This window comes from Lichenostomus cassidix, chromosome 2 (assembly GCF_008360975.1).
Source record: "Lichenostomus cassidix isolate B80296 chromosome 2, HeHo_3.0, whole genome shotgun sequence".
NCBI lineage: Eukaryota > Metazoa > Chordata > Aves > Passeriformes > Meliphagidae > Lichenostomus > Lichenostomus cassidix.
In genome coordinates this window covers 109,116,952-109,133,988 of record NC_139482.1, presented here as the reverse complement: position 1 = coordinate 109,133,988, position 17,037 = coordinate 109,116,952, and the positions used below count along the sequence as shown (strand labels likewise).

At 38.1% G+C, this 17,037-nt stretch overlaps 1 protein-coding gene across 4 annotated transcripts in view; it reads left to right on the top strand.

Annotated features, from left to right (window-relative positions):
* The window catches only part of NOL4 (nucleolar protein 4), a 191,900-nt gene that overhangs the window by 155,800 nt on the left and 19,063 nt on the right, over positions 1-17,037 (top strand). For all 4 annotated transcript variants that reach the window (XM_085052770.1, XM_085052771.1, XM_085052769.1 and 1 more), the window contains one exon: positions 723-836. In XM_085052770.1, the coding sequence (XP_084908896.1) occupies positions 723-836 (114 nt within the window). The remainder of the gene's footprint in view (positions 1-722; positions 837-17,037) is intronic.

Here is a 17,037-nt window from a genome sequence, read left to right as displayed (position 1 = left end):
TGTTTTGGGGGATTCTCTGCACCTTTAACCTAAAATGTGTAAATGCTATGAAATTAGTAATGAGAGGTTTTGAATTGGAAAAACGAACCATATCTAGTTGAACCACAAAATATCTGGAGTGTTGGAAGGCTGGCATTATCAAAAGAAAAGCAGATTTTTTTTTTAAGTCGTTTTAATCACATCAGTCATGTTGCAGCAAGGAATGCAAATATTCATATACTACAGATTGAGGCTGCTCTGAAATGTTCTGACAATCTGTTAGGTTTTGAGTGATGTTTCAACGCTATCACTCGGGTTTTTTGTTTTGTTTTGGTTTTTTTTTTATGACTATAAAAAAACACTACTCATCTCTGTCACATGCTGTACAGGATAAAAAGCCTTTCAGTTTTCTTAACAAGAATCAGACGGCCAGGGTGCTGCTGGAACACAGAGAATATGCCACTGTCTGTTCAAAGTACAGCTTAATGAGCCAGACTAAACACACTGGACAATAGAGCTGTGGGGGGAAAGGGCTTCTCGTGGATCTGTGGATCGGCTGCAGCTTTAGCATCTAACTAGTTTCATTTTTCATCTTTGCAAGTTCCATTTCCCTGTTTTGTTGGTATAAACTGCATTTCAATGAGCGGACTTTCCTGCCTAGGTGATGGTATGGTGTGCTTTGAAAAAAGGATGTTGTGGATTATGCTAGGAATAATTTCTCTGTTTCTTTTTCTCTTTCATAGTCACGACCTATTCCCTCACACCTTACTTCAGCAGTTGCAGAGAGTATCCTGGCTTCCGCCTGTGAGAGTGAGAGCAGAAATGCTGCAAAAAGGATGCGGTTGGATAGACAGCAGGTACTGTGTTGTTTGGGGGTCTGCCACATCCATATTTATAAATGCACTGGACTCATTTACATAGGATGCCGTGCAGAAGGGTGGTGCAATCCTCTATATGTTTCTTGCTAGCAAGATTAATTAAAATACAAAGGCTGTAGTTTTTTTTTAATGAATACACAAGCATGTCTTTGTCTATATTTACATAAGCTGAGTGAGGATGTCTAATATATTTGTAATGTTCAGCTGGCTAAAGCTATATGTTTACTTTTCAACGGTTGTAGATTTTCAGAGCATAATGTGTAATCTGTACACTAGAATGAAAAGGAACAGAACATACAGTGTATATAATGTACATAAAGAACAGAAATGGTGCGTGTGTCCATGAATCAGTATATTTATTTGTGCACATATTCTCTTTCAAAATGTGTATGCATTTTAAATATAAGGTCAAATAGTGTTAGTGTCTGAAAATACCTATTTGCCAGAAACAAGAAAAGTTATTGTGCTGTATAACAAAATGCTGTCAATTAACTTATTAGTGAGTTTTTAAAGCTCATATATTTTTTCTTGTGTGGTTATTCACCATTTGTACTGCATGTTACAAATTTCCTACCTTTAATTTTCTGGAAATTGCATATTTTCTTTCAGTTTTTTAAAATCCAACTGGTAGTTCATTTCAGGTTTTATTTACTCACTCCAAAGATACAGTGCATGTCTAACATTCTTATTGCAAAGAGTATTATGCCTTATTTCTCTTCATGATTGTAACAAAGTAAAAATCTTAGTAATATCTCATGTCTTCCAAAATCTGCTTCTGTCATGGGAGATGAACTTTTATTTTGTGGAATAGAACATTTTTTAAAGGAACATTTTCCTTTTATGCATTGTCTTTCAGGTCATGCCCTAACTGTATAAAGGATTGCTACTGCTATACTTATCAAACTGATAGTTTAGGATCTCAGAGTGTAGTTTGCTATTTCTTTTTGCTGTGATATTTTTTGCTAGTATTTTCATTATTGTGCTACATTTGCCTTAAGATTTGCAAATCACATGGGATGTTGAGGCACTGTAATATTTAATATAATTTAGTTTAGAAGCAGTGCTCATTCAGAATATGTAGATTTATATTTTCTCATTTGCTCTCTGATTTTTCAGTAATAATAAAAAAAAAATTTGCAAAGCCAATGTGCTCTTAGCCTAAGGGGAACTAGAAATGACTTGCACAAACATCATTGCACAAAACTAATGGTTCAATTCTTTGGTCTAGCCAGGGTGAGGCAGAGTTTTCAAGTGATTTAAATGAGAATCCCACAATACTCTTCAGGGAGCCGGAGACCTGTTGAAACAAAAATCAGTATTTAAACCATAGTCAGAACTCAAAAAAACTATTAATAGGATTTTTTTCCCTTTTATTTATTGTATTACTATCACAGAAAGATTTGGTAGCAGCTTTGAGGGGAGAGGCATTTCTTCATTTTTCAATACAGAATTAAAAATCTGTAGTCAGAATGTCTCCCAACTGATCACTTTAATTGCAACTGTGATGCTAAAATAGCAAAGCTGCCTATGGACAACAGGTGCTGTGTTCTGCTTCCTTCAGCTCTTCCCCCTTTTTGCCAGAGAGTTCTGGGAACGCTGTGGAGACAGTTGCAAATAGCACCAGCCATTTGATTCAGCAAGCAGTAAATAAGCTCAGTTGGTGTAGCTTTGGTGCTTGCAAAACTACTTGTGAATTCAGGATAGATATGCTGAGTAGATATGCTGAATACGCTGGAAAAAATTATGGCAATGTATGTTAGGTAGCTTCATAAAACTTAGTGAGAAATTAACCCTTCAGGGTGGAATAGCTAAGTCATTAGAGAAGTAGAAAACCTTGGGTTTAGCCCTAGCTCCATTGGAATTTAATAATTTATTCCACGTTTGTGACATTAATGAAGTAGACTGAGAGCAAAGCATTTCAGAGTATTTCTGAGTGTGGTATTTAATGGACACTAGTGTGCCCTGCTCATGTGCTGAGATGGGAACTGGACCTGTACCCTCACATCCAGAGTCTGTCTTATAGGTAAAATTGTTCTATTCTGCTCCTCTTACTATTTTTTTCTCCTAACTTACTATTAAATTTTCATTGCTTTTCTTACATATATTTTAAATGGTATGTTTTCCTTAGATTTTTTTTTCTTAAATAGAGAAAGATTGGAAAAGTTTGGATCATCATGTTGTTTTACTGTTCCACAACTCTTAAAAAAAAAAAAAAAGCAAAAATCAACAAAGCAAACAGAAAAACCCCAAACAAACAACCTCCTCCTCAAAAAAAAAAAAAAAAAAACCAACCAAAAAACCAACAACAACAAAACCCAAAACAAAACCAACCAAAAAAACAGAGAAACAAAAAAAGCACCTTGTTTTCCAAAACTGGGTATTATACCACTAGGTAGACTCAGGCTCTGAGGACTCTTCAGTGAAAATTTAGGAGGGAGAAAGGGGAAATAAGATTTTGATAATGAAAATTACCACTTCATAAATTATATCAAGAGATCTAATTGAGGACAAGCATTAGACAGTCCTGGAAAGCAGATTGTTAAGAGGATCTGGCAAGAGCACTCATTCAGCAATTCCCCTCAGAGCTGAATGGAAGCATTGCATTAAGGCTGCTTTATTTTTACATGCAGTACAGTGAAGTTCTGCCTTTTATTCTCCAGACAGGTGATGTGCCTCAAAGTGAGATGTGGCACTCAGTGCCATGGTCTAATTGATGTGGTGATATTCGGTGATATGTTTGACTCGATGATTTTAGAGGTCTCTTCCAACATAATTGATTCTGTGGTTCTGTGATTCTGTAATTTGTATCACCACCACCACATTTTTCAGGATATTACCCATAAACTATGAATGAATTAAGAACACAATGAGTGTTATGCCCAATCTTGAAGCTAAGATAAAACTTCTCAGCCTCCTGAACTCATTTTCTTGTCTTGTTTACACTCTTTACTTTTCTTCTCCATTTTTCCTTCTCTCCCTGGCACAACACAGCCCCTGAGCAGGAAGTTCTGAGCATGTTGCCTGTATGTCCCTGATGGAAGTCTCTGTTTGTTAAAATTATATGGATTTCCAAATTAAATAGGTTTTTTGCCTGCAGTGTTAATTTTAGCAGTGATTTGATGAAAAACCATATCAATTATTGCTCAGCAATAAGAAGCACCTTAAAAGTCAAAACTGGGGATGCTTTTAAGGGCTCATTGTTTTTTTGACAGAGAGAGTTGGCCATGGTCATGAGTATTTGCTGTTTCTTTCACAAGTACTAAATGTGAAGGATTGGCTTTATATATCTACAGTCCTGTGCATCTATTTCTTTTCTCTTCAGACGAAACTTCTCCTTGTGTGTATGTGTCTCTGCACACACAAATACTTCATCTTATGAATTACTTTCTAGAACTATTTCTGATAGCTGCAGTGGTTAATATAGCCCTGATCTGGTGACAGCCTTAAGTGTGATAAAGTTAAGTCTGAATAGGGAAGAAACCATCCTTCACCCTCTGTCTTAAATTCCACTTATATTATCTTTGCATTTCCTAACTCAATACTGAAAATTCCTGCCAGCAAAAATCCAATTTTAAAAATAAGTTAATGAAATCTGGTCTCGCTGGCGTCACTGACTTATTTTCAACATAGTTTTTTTCATGCCAGGAATTTATTTCTTAATGGGAAAATCAATGTGTTCTTGTCTTTCAGGAAACTAGTAATTTCCCATAGTTGCTGGGAAATGCAACAATAAAAGCATTGTCAGTTTGTGAGACTTCTGTTTGAGAAATAGAAATGTATTTACTAGGCCGTGGTAGCTCAGACTATAATTCTTTGGCTGTCTGACCATCTTAGATGTTACTCAAGTGCTCTCTTAAGCTTCAGTGCATTTTCATTATCTTGAGATCAAGCACTGTTTGATTGGCCAGAAGCTTTAGTGCTGAGAAGTTATATATTTGATGCCTATTACCCAACTGAAGAGTCCTGTCACTTCCACTTTTTAATTCTGCCTGGTACTAAAAATAATTTATTCTGTTTCACAATTTTTATAGATTTATATGCTGAAATTGTCTAGGTTTACTGGTAGTACTACTGAACAGTGAAATGCTTGTGACACTGGGCTAGATTTGGTTGATCTTTCACAGCCCGGGTTGGGCAGTTGATACAGAGGCAAAGCAGAGCTTTTGTGTCTCTCTCCAAATCACCTCTGTTGAGTCTGGATACTGAAAAAAAATAACTCTTGAATTTTAAAGACTTTTATGATCACAGTTGATGAAAAATTGAGAAACAACAATTGGATCAACCTTTTATGATTTGCTTCGGTTAGAAATAGAAAAGGCATTATCCGAATCCCTAAGATTTTCTGTGCTTCTTTGGATGCACTCCTGGGATGATCCTTCCAGATCCTTATTACATCTCTAGAAATATTTGGTACAAAGCAGTTGCATTAAGTGGAGGTTCTGAACTACGATGAACAAGGGAGTCATGAAACAAAATAAGTAGAGCTAAAATACAGCCCAATTCACTTGTATTCATTGCATATGGTGAACAATATAACCATTCTTCTTTTGCCATGCCCTTCACTTTACAAACCAAATTGTGTCTTGGTTGGGCAAAAGAAGAATGTTCACATAAGTAGAAAAATCTGTGAAAACTCATCCTGTCATTATGTCCTGGGCAGTGAGCAGAGGGACAGAGTGCATGCTTTATGCACTGCAGAGACCTTGGTAATGTGGCTCTATTTGTAGTTGGTCACAGAAATGGAAGTTTTGTTCCAAGAGCTGAACCACTGTCAGTCCCTGCTTCTTCCAAACAGGTATGTGTGGGCTGTAGTTTTTATAAAACCTCAACATAAAACACTGTGGAGCAGTGCTGGGCTATGGGACTCTGTAGAAGTGGAGGTGGATTAGTGTTGTAACTATTCTGTCTGAAATAAGAAAAAAAAAACCCAGCAAAAATTCTTCAAGGGAACATGTAAGAGTAAATAGTAATTTGTATACATCAGTATGCAAGAGGACCTGTCTCTTTATTTTCCCTAAAGATGAACCCGTGGAATCTCTCTGTGGAAAAGCACATAAGAATAATAGTAGGAAAAAAATGCCTTCCCCTTCATTTGGACACAAGTGTTTTTTGTAACAGCTGCATTTTCTTTAATTGTTCTTTTGTTTAGAATTTATATTTTTTCCATCCTGTCATGTTGCAAAATTTATGAATTAGCATTTTTCTCAAATTAAAATAAGTCATTTTTGGCAACCTAGACAAAATATCAGCACTTGGGAATGAGGAGGGAGAATGAACATAGGAAAGTAGGAAAAGAACTGAATCACAGAGTAGTACGACTGTAGAAGTATATGAACCTTTTTAGGGACATGCCATGTATAGCTCACAAGATCATTTAGAAAATTGATGTTACTTCATTCGCAACATGTTGATTTGTACCAGTTAGGAATCTGGACCTTTGAGAATACATTGTTATATTTGCAGATAGGAGAACAGTGGTCACATATGACTGCAAAGCCAGTGGACTGGATGCTCTCCTGGATTCAATCCATGTCATTTTAGCTATTTGACTCCACTTCAGTGACTAGTGTTGTGGAAAGGCTGCAAAAGCACAAACAATTTTTTGGTCAGCCAAAGGAGGGAGCTACAAACACTTCTTTCATCCTTATGCCCCAAGTAATTGGACATGCAATGTAAGATTCTATTGTAGTTACAGAGCACATGGCAAGTTGAGCCCAAGAAAAACTTAAGCTCAGAGGAAAATAAAAGTTATTGTTATCTTAAATATCTCCCATCCTAACAAAGGCATTTCTTAGTCAGAGCTTGTGCTGTTTAAATTAGTAGTCTGTTCACAGAGCGCCTGTCAGTCAGTATTTTATAGAATATACATGGTAAGAAAAAGGTTTTCTGCATTTCATTTTTTAAAAAATGTGAGTTTAAAAGGTACAGTTTCCTTTCATTCCAGACACTACATGAAAATATCAGTAGTCAGACAACTTTTTAGTCTGAGAAAGGTATGAGAAAGGTATGAGAAGGTCCTCATACCTTCACTCTACAGACATCAGAATACAACTCACTTGATGTGCAAAGCCAAATTAAAAAAACCAAAGCTTTCTTTATTTGAGCTTTTCATAGTTTCCTACTAGGCACTGGTCACAGAATATTATGTACTATAATGCTATAAAGCAGTTCTTTATGATGAACACTGAATGCATTTTTAAAGAAACCTCTCATCAAGATGACAGCTGTAATTTTTTTCTATGTGGTGACTTGTAACTGGCCAAGTTAAGTATCAGTAATCATCATGGTGGAGTGAAAGATAACAACTACCTCCCAAGGACGAGAAAATTTAATGATCCCAAACTGTATGAGGAGCAGCTGAGGTCACTTGGTCTGTTCAGCCAGGAGAAGAGGAGACTGAGGTTAGTCCTCATCACAGTCTACAACTTCCTTACAAGAGCAAGAGGAAGGGCAGACGCTGATCTCTTCTCAGTGGTTACTAGTGACAGGACCCAAGGGAATGGCCTGAAGTGTGTCAGGGGAGGTTTAGGCTGGATGTTTGAAAAAGGTTTTTCACCCAGGGGGTGGTTGGGCACTGGAACAGGCTTCCCAGGGTAGGGGTCACAGCACCAAGTGTGACAGAGTTAAAAGAGTGTTTGGACAATGCTCTTGGTCATGTGGTGAGACTCATGACTCTTAGAGACTGTGCAGGGCAAGGAGTTGGACTTGATGATCCTAATGGGTCCCTTGCAACTCAGCTTATTCTGTGATTCTGTGATAAGTGTGCAAACAGGCACTCTAAACACATTCTTCTCAGCCATTTTTGGTTTGGGGGATAAGTTTTCAGTGAATAGGGTGTTAAGGATATTGCAGCATTTAGTAATTTTAACAATATTGCTTTTAGCTGTTGGAGGAGTAGGAGTAGGTGGCTATTAGGTTTCTGACAAATGAATTATGGCCTAGACACATATGCAGGGAGCTGACCTAACATTTGACTCTGGGTAGTTGTCATAGCAGCAACCTGAATAGAGCAGCTTGATACAAGTGCTGGTTGCAGAACTGGATACAGGTTCTGTGCTAATGCAATACAACTGAATATTAATAAAAGTGCACATGTACTGCTACTAGGAAAACACTGCTGTGGTGTTTCCTTCTATTTATATCTAATTCCTAAATTTTTTAAGAATTTGAGGTTTGTGAGGAGATGTTACTGATCTGTCTCCTTACAATTTCTGGTGCTGTTTTGCTGCATGTGACAGGGGGTTGCCGTAAAAAGAGACTCTTCAAGCACAGTTTTATTAACAAAACTAATGTCTGCTGTTGCAGACCAGGAGCAGCTTGTGTTTTGATTAACAAGGAAGGAAATTGCTGGTGGACAAATTACAGGTAATTGTGAAACTGCTTTGGAAGAAACTAATTAAAAATCTAAATTGCAGCGAGGGCATGGACCTCTATTGCAGGATGACTGTATCTGGCTTTTTGCAGTGAGGGAAAAGAGACCTTTAAGCCTTCATATTTTGAGGACAGAGAGAATTTTGCCACTAATGCACAGCTTCTAAATCTTGGCGCTGAGGAGTTATTTAATATATTACCCTTCAGAGAGCAGGAAAGGAGGAAGAAAGAGATATATTTGTGTCCCTGTTTGTATATTGTTCACTTTCCTGATCAATGCAGCTCCTAGGAGGAAGGAAAAACTTGTAGGGTTTTTGAATGTTCTCTGTGTTCTGTTATTTATATTGTATAGTGGCAATATATTGTATAGGGCAGATTTGGACAACACTGGTTATAGAAAAGGGAGCAATGCAAAAATATCTCCCAGTTGATGCTGAAGGATGCCCTGCTGAGGCAGTGCTGCTGTGGCAGAAAGCTGCAAATTCAGAAGGAGCACAAAGAAGTGGTTTTGTGTCAGGGAGATGGTGTCCTTGTCAGAGCTATTCAGTATGCAGGAAGAGCACATCAACTGTACATCCTTGTAAGAGGTGGAGGAGAAGGCATCAGGAGTTCCCTTCCTCTTGGGCTTCGCAGAGCCTAATTTGCTCTAGAGGATGGGAAAAAAAAAAAAGGCACTTTATCCAATTGGCAGCCATGCAGAGGGATAGGGCCACGTCATCCCTCTGCTGTGTATTTCCATAAGACCTGAAAAATTCCAGCTCAAAGTGATTTTTGCTTCAGAATGGGAAGCTTTGGGAGTCTTAGAAAAGAACAAAAAGAAGCAGATGGTTCACTTAACATAAAGCAAACAAATAGAAATCAGAATCCCAAAATCCACAAGAGGCAAATGTCACTTAACTGCAAAGAGCTCAATGCCTCTTACCCCACAGAAGCTTTATTAATAATAGCTTTTTGTGTTCAGACATCTCTTTGTGATTTGGTATTTAAAAGGGATCAGAATGACTTTTGTACTTCAGTACTTTATCCTTTTTTATCTGCGTTCAAAATGATCACTAAGATGACTGTAATGTCCTTGGATACCCACACACTATTTTGCATTTCAGGTCTTGTTCACTTCCATCATTTCCCCACCTAGTGATTATTTGACTTCTAGGTTGGTCTTTGGTTTGCTTTCGTGGTTCCAAATGATATGCCTTAACCACTGAGGCAAAAAATGTTATGCAGGCACCGTTTAGCTGCATGTGGATTATTGTCAGGAGATCAAATTATGTACAAGTATGGGGAAACTTAGCTTCCTACCCAGAATGCACTGGCCATATTGTCAAGGGGAAGAAAATAAGTGGTATGTATTGTAATTTTAAATCCTACTGCCTTTCAATTCAGTGGCAAAATTCCTGGTTTCAGCAGTGCTGGATAGGGTTCTGTTATTAGCAGATGCAACTGGAGAGGATGCTGACTATCACAGGGCAGCCCCCTCCCTCCACACTCCAGACCAACCTACATTAAATTTGCTAGATGCAATGGAAAGGAATAATGTGCAACGCATGCAATTGCAAATAATTTCATGCCTTGGATTTTCAGAGAGGCCCCAAGGTGAGCAGCTAATTTTTCACCTCAACACAGAGATCATTAAATTAGAAAATGCTGCATTTTTCCACATTCTTTGTGCTGAGCATGTGTAGTTGAATTTCAAGCTACTGATTTCAGAATACACTTTAAGGCACCCCGAGCTGCAATAAGATCTTGAATGTGAAGTAAAATTGATGTCAATGTAAGTTTTCTGTTCTAGGGGTTGATAAAGCTGAGGGCCCAAAAATGGAGTATTGTGTTGTTTCTTCGACTGGAACTTTTGAAAAATCTTCTCCCCCTTCCTACTGTAGGTGGAATGAAGATGAGCAGGGGTGGGAACAGCCTTCTTCCAGGTATCCTAAACATCCATTTTATGTCAAGGAGGCAGAAAAGGAAAGGCTGGTCAAAATGTAGACACAAGAGTTCTCTCTTCAGGTTTGAAAATGGATGCTTTAGAGTCAGGGCTTCTGTTCTTCCTGCACCAGCCTTACAAGCCAGGAATAGAGAACTTTGTAGTTATCCCTTCCTTTTGTATGGCAAGAAGACATTAAATATGAAGCATTTTCTTGCCTATCAGATGTTTCTAGCATATATATGAGTATGTTTTTCCTGTGTTTACCTAGTGACTTGATTGCACACACCTTCCTGCCCACAGCACAGGCAGGGAATAATGTTTCTGGTGAGTAAATCCCTATTACCACACACAGTTTGGGCCAGTATAATGAAATCAATGCAAAGTTGGTGTGCTTGAGCAAACCCTTATTTTTCAAGAGAGGCGTATTCTGGTTTTGGTTATTGAATCAGTAAGATTTAGAAGATTTTAAAGAGTCGTAAATTACTCCTAAATTCCAACATCAGTTGCATAATAGACTCAGAAGTATTCCACGATTAGAAAGTGCAGTTCTCCACACAGAAAATACGTGTAGAAATGTATGCACAGACTGCTTATGTTTGGTAGCAGGAACATGTTTGTGATTCAACAACTGGCTTGATGTCCTAAACTAAATTTAGAACCACATTTTTCTAAGAAAAAATTAAACCTATAATAAGCTGTGGAAGCAGGAGCTGAATGCAGTGCATAAGAGCAGCACCAGCTGCTAAAGAGGCTAGGCACAGGCCAAGGCAGCCAAGCAGGCTGTGGCCAGCAGCCCAGGCATTGTGCCAAAAGAATTCTCCCCTGAAATGAGAATATTTGGGGAACAGATTTGCACTGCTGTACACATATTTCATGCTTATTACTCATGGTTTTTCATATTAAGCTTCAGTTTTACTGGCTCCATTAATAAAGCAAATCAGAAAGTGCATCCTCCAAAGGCCAGTCAAAGTTCATTTCTTTGTTTCTTCCAATGGCATATGCTACTTTGGTTCAATGATTATGGAATCAAAAGGCCATGCTCCAAAATACGACTTCTTATTTACTTAATCTTTTAAAATACAGAACCATCACAGTACTGAAGTTAAAGGATGTGTGCCAAGTTCTGTAAAGAATTTAGAGCAGTTCTTCTTTAGTAGCAAAATATTCTCTTTCTGCTAAATAGGTGGAGACAGGGTGTGGAGGTCAGGTTTGTTTGGGTTTTTTAATAGCATTTATTTTTAAAAGATTTTTTTTCAAACTGTAGAAGTGAAGTTGTACCTGAGACAGTGTTCATAAACAGACACCCTGCGTTGAATTCATAGAAAGAATTTTGATTTCCACGAACATGCTGTTCAAGTTTAAATGCAGATTTGAAATAAAATAATTAGCATTAAAATGTATCAAACACAGGTTAAATTATCTTTAAAATATCTGAACCTGCCTTTGAAAAGAAGAACCAGTCATTCAGTTAATGCAACAAAGCAATTGCTCGCTCTCTAACAGACAAGAAAACTGGGGTTTATTGGATTTTTGTTCTCTTTTAGAAGATCTATAACTTCCACTATAATTTATCTGTGGGAGCAAAATGATGGAATCTCCAGCGGGCCTAGACTTCTCCCTTTTCAAAGCAGAACGCACAGGCATTTTTAATTAGTTGAGACTGAGGAAGTTAATTCAGCATTGACCTCAAATGCTTCATGTCTAGGCTGTCATCTTCTGTTTCTAAATTAAGAAGAATTTAATTTGGAATCTAACATAAAGCGCTTTGGTCCATTCCCCCTGCCACACACTCCAATACATGTAATATTAAATGAAAGTCTGGAGCAGAAGAGAAATAGGAAGAATCGCTCAAAACCCAAATCATACCCCATAGTTTTTTCCATAAAGCCTTTTTCAGTAGTTGCATCTCCATATCCCAGATATGGCAGGAGTATGGAAAACTATTTTGTGTGAACAAAATAGGCTGGCAGAGGTGGGAGTGATACCAGTTGTAGTGCAGTAGATGAAGAGACCTAAAGTGGGAGGTTTAATGATGTTGACCATGATGACATTGTAGTAATAAATCTGCAAAGTTGGCACAAGCATTGCTCCAGTACTCCCACACTTTTTTCCTTGCGTGCTTCCTAAACATTTGATTCATAAGTTTAAAGATTTTCTCTCAGGACTGTGATGCCACAGTCCTCCTGCACTGAATGGAGGAATGCTGATCTATCCCAGCTGAAAGTGTTGCCCATCACAGTCCCTGGAAAACAGTATTTTGACAATGAAGGGAAGAAACTCCTGCAGGAATGCCTCACTGTGATAATTTCTTTAGGGCAGTACACATAAACATGAAAAATGCTTGATTGTGATCATAAAAGTGGAGCTGCCTGAGGCATAGCAAGGCTTGTTCTGAATGAGAGGAATATACTGCAAAGGAGGAATTTCCCTTGCTTGCAGATTTCTGGTTCAGCAGTAAGTACTGCTAAACCTTTGTCATCACCCATCAGTTTCAGTAATACATTGATTCATTCAGCACCATTACCTGCAGGCAAAATTGCTCTTGGGATGGGAAAAGAGGACATTGTTTTCTTGCAGTTTGTGTTGTTTCTCTTTTAGGAGAAAAGTCAGATATTCAGACTCCTCCATATTCAGACTGCCTGCCCATAAAGAAGCAGGAGAAATTATCAGTAGCCATGATCTTCTGCAAGGTGCTGGCCTCTGCAAAGAAATTGGCTTTGAGAGGATTTATGCAGCAAGACGAGAATAAACATGACATAACCTCTACTTCATTTTTCACTGAAGTTTTACGTTTATTTTCTTCAGATTTTTAGCTAATCTAATTCCAGCAGGGGCATCCTAGGCTCTGGAGTTCATTATGCAGTTCTTCACTTTTGGGATCAGGATGTACCAGAAGATGTCCCTTAGGAAGGAGCAAGTTTAGCAAACTTGTGCCCATGATTCTGTGTCCTGAGTCATCTCAGGCTGAGAGATCTGTGGAGGTGACACAGGGAAGGAAAGGATCCTTTCATATTCTCTGGTCCCATCCTCTGCGTCAGGCTGAAGGAGTTGGTGGTGCTGTCTTCCAAGGGAAACTTGCTTTCCTTTAAAGTAAAATGGGAGCTGAGGGGTGGGTGGGAAGGTATAAATAGGGGAGGTGGGGATTCTCAAGGTTGTCTGCTAAAAAAACAAAGCCTCAATCAATAACTTATAACAAGGCCCAAGGCAAGGGTCATGCTGTGCTGTTCTTTAGGTCAAAATCTGCCTTTGTGTTCTGCCTATCCTGAGAGGAAGAAATTCTGTATGAGGCCTGGGCCCTAAAAAATCTCTTTCCTCTTCTGGTACATCAAGGAGGAAAAAAGTTCCACTTGCCCTCTCTCCTCTTGTCTTCCTCTGCAAGGCAGAAAATGGTGGCTGAAGACTCTTCTGTTCTTTGCATGATACCTTTGTCTGAATTTGTGCCGCTTTCTCCATAGGAAATGTCATGTGTATTTTGTGAAATACTCTGTCACCCATAGGAGTTTTGCCAAAACTCAAAGGCACTGGCACAATTCCTATATTCAACCAGGCCCAATTCTGCCTCTCACATGTCTGTAGCTGCTTTTAACCTGGTGCCAGCCATTGTTGGACACATTATTTAAATTTGCACTGAGGAAGTCACTGCTGTGCACACACTGTGGTGCACTGTGCAGTCTTGCACCATGCATCTGTCTGGTATATTGAGACAACTTTCAATTAGTAGTGGTGGAATAACTAAATAATTTCCCATATTAAAATGCTCTAGAAAACTAAACAACATGATCAGTATAATTTATGAAATAGTTTATGAATGGTGAGAATTGCAACGTAAGAACAGGAGGAGATATAGAGAAAATTAACTTGCAAAGACACTTTCAGCCATTAGTCCACCTTAGATAGGATTGCTACATTGAGTTGTCCTTTTTAATATTCCTTTGTTTCTGATGGGAAAAGAAAACCACACCAGGGAGAGCACATTCAAATATCAACTATCTAGAACCTCACTAAAGAACAGTAAATTTATCTTAAGCACCGCAGGAAAAGATAATCCTTTTCCATTTGGACAGAGAAACACAGGCCTTTAGTAGAACACAGTTTCTCTTTCCCCAGGGACCATGCATCACAGTTAACTGAACTAGGAATAGCTCATCCATGTGTCCATGCTCAACCAGAAGCACTGGTGACCTCTGAAAGCTCAGAGTTGCTCTTCTGCTATCAGAGGGGATAATGAGCTAAAGCTGGTAGGCTATGAACAGTGATCCCTCAGCTTAGGTAGTGCTCCAACAAAAGTGGTTCTCCAACAGCTCCTTGCAACAGCCTTACAATATCTCTTCCCAAGGACATTTTTTGTACAGCAGATGAAGTGGCAGTGGTGAAAAAACAAGACTCACATGCTGCAATGTGAATACCCCAACCTGTTATTTAAGGTTAACATACCCATTCCAGTCTATAGATCATGTGTCATTCTATCAGAAATGCAGAAGGCTGAGGTTCATTTATCTCTCTTCTACACAATAGCACCTTTTTATTTTGATCTTCTTTTTCCATGTCAGTCTCATGCTTTCATTTCTTGTTGAACACTGGCTGATGTCATTTTTGATGCCTGGTGATAACACTGATGCTGACAGTTCATTTCAGTGTTAATAATCTGAAAGCAAAAGGAACCTACTGCCCTTCAAATCTGAAACTGAAGCATGGCTTTCTTTTCTTGGCTCTATACCCTGTGTCAGGAGGACAGTTTGGAGATCCTTGAACTGCTGGCAGCTAACCTAACATTTTGATAGGCACTCTTCAAGTTTCCACATCACTATTGGCATTCCAGACAGTTTAGATGCCTAACTGGACTCTGTATTACACTAAATTTAACTCACTTAGACTATATCAATAATTCACCACCATCTAAAAAATTCTATTTATAATTTTTTGTCTGAAGTATGAAAAAAAATTTGAGACTGGACTTCAAAGCAAAATGATCATTAATACCTCGACTTCTGGCAGTAACATGTTCATTACAGCTGCCTCTGCAGACTAGGAGCACTTTTTCATGTAATCTCAGGTTTTCAGGCCAGAAAATTCTACTCTGAGACTGATGTGCTCTCCATGTAATGATGAGATGATAGACTCACAGTTAAAGCATGAGTGTTCAGCTTAGCTGGAATACCCAGCTCCAACTGAGCTACAAATTGAGTAGTATGTCACACAAGAATGGGCTTTCTCATTTTTTATACATACTTGATTTAAGTAAGCAAAAGTGAATAAAATAATGCAGAGAGAGTGGGAGAGAAATACATAGGCTAGATCTGATAGCAGAGAGGAAAACAACTATGCAATCTCCCAACTGCTCCTTACAAGAGGAGAAACAATGTGCAATGTGCAAACCCAAGAACAGCAATTATGTCCCTCTTGATTTCAATGCTAAGTCCACACCTGAATTATCAAAACATTTCCCATTTAAGGAATATCTGGCATGAGTTTTGTGATATTATTTAAACTTTACTTCATGTTTTATTTTAGCCAGCTTGCTCAAATTTGTGGTTAGTATTTCTGAGTAGAATCTCAGGGGTCTTTCTGCTGGCTGTAAGTAGATCTCATCCATAAATCTGGTACATTTTCCTGCAATGCTGTTTTGAAGGACAACTAAACTTAAAGGGGAAGGAACCTGTTGAAAGGTTCAATTATTTTTTTATATCTATCTGTACTGATGATTTTGGACACCAGTTTATGGGACTGTAAATAAATGCATTATTTTAAGGAATACTGAGAATAGCCTGGAGAAATACCCATGGAGAGATATAATATGACATATATAAATATATATGAGTCTATCAGATGAAAACTCTTCTCCTCAAATAAAACATAGCTTTGTTATATTTTAAGTATTTCCCTAAAAAGACTATAAGATTCTAGCACTCATTTTTCAGGTTTCAGCTATGGGTCTGGTACAGCAAGTTGAAATTTCAAGGAGGTGTTAATATTTTTATTAATAATCCCTCAAAATAGGGACTGAAAATTTAGTAGAACTTTATTTAAAATAGTTTTGAGGTATGGAGACATGATGCTGCATGGCAAACAGGTCACACGGGTTAACATTTCTATCTGCAAATCCAGCAGAGGCTGTAGCAAATGCTTGGCTTTTCTCATTGTGAATAGTGAAACTCTGCTGACTTAACCAAAAATCTGACTTTTGTTCATTCCATTGTAAAAGAAATAAGGCTTTCTGGGGAAGGTAGTATCTTTTCTTAGATCAGCTTTTTGGCACAGCAGTACTCCTGGTCTAGCCTTGCATTGCCTTCATGCTGAGTTTACAGCTGTAAAAGCACATCCTACAATATTAAAAGATATCCTTTTAAAGGACTATAAATATTCAGTACTTCAGATATGAAGGTCAGCCAATGCAAAGGGCTACTGTGTAGCTTCATTTGGATTTCAGACTTAGGAAATGATGTAGGTCTATGAAACTATGAATTATGTAGGTCTAGTTTCTTTTTGTTCAAGCCTCACTAGTCTTGCACAGGCTTTATTTAGTGTAGTTTATTTAGTAGTAATCCCAACACAAACCTTAGCAACTGGAGAGGGGAGAAAGAATATCAATGGAAACCAAAACTGCAGTGAAAAGTCACATCCTTAATTTGCAGAAATGCTGTTTCCACTATCGCTAAGCACACTGAGTCAACAGCCTAACTGCAGAATTGAAGGAAAATTTAGCCTACTGTGATGTGCCAAAGTAATATTTAGCTGTCCAAGCCTCCAGGATATTGGTCATAAAATTAAAAGCTGGGTCAAACATTAGAGAGTTACTTTAATGTAATTAAAGCTAATAAAAGATCCAGTGTTCTGCCAGGACCATGTGGGTAATCCTAGTAGTTGGTAGAATCATCACTTATTAAG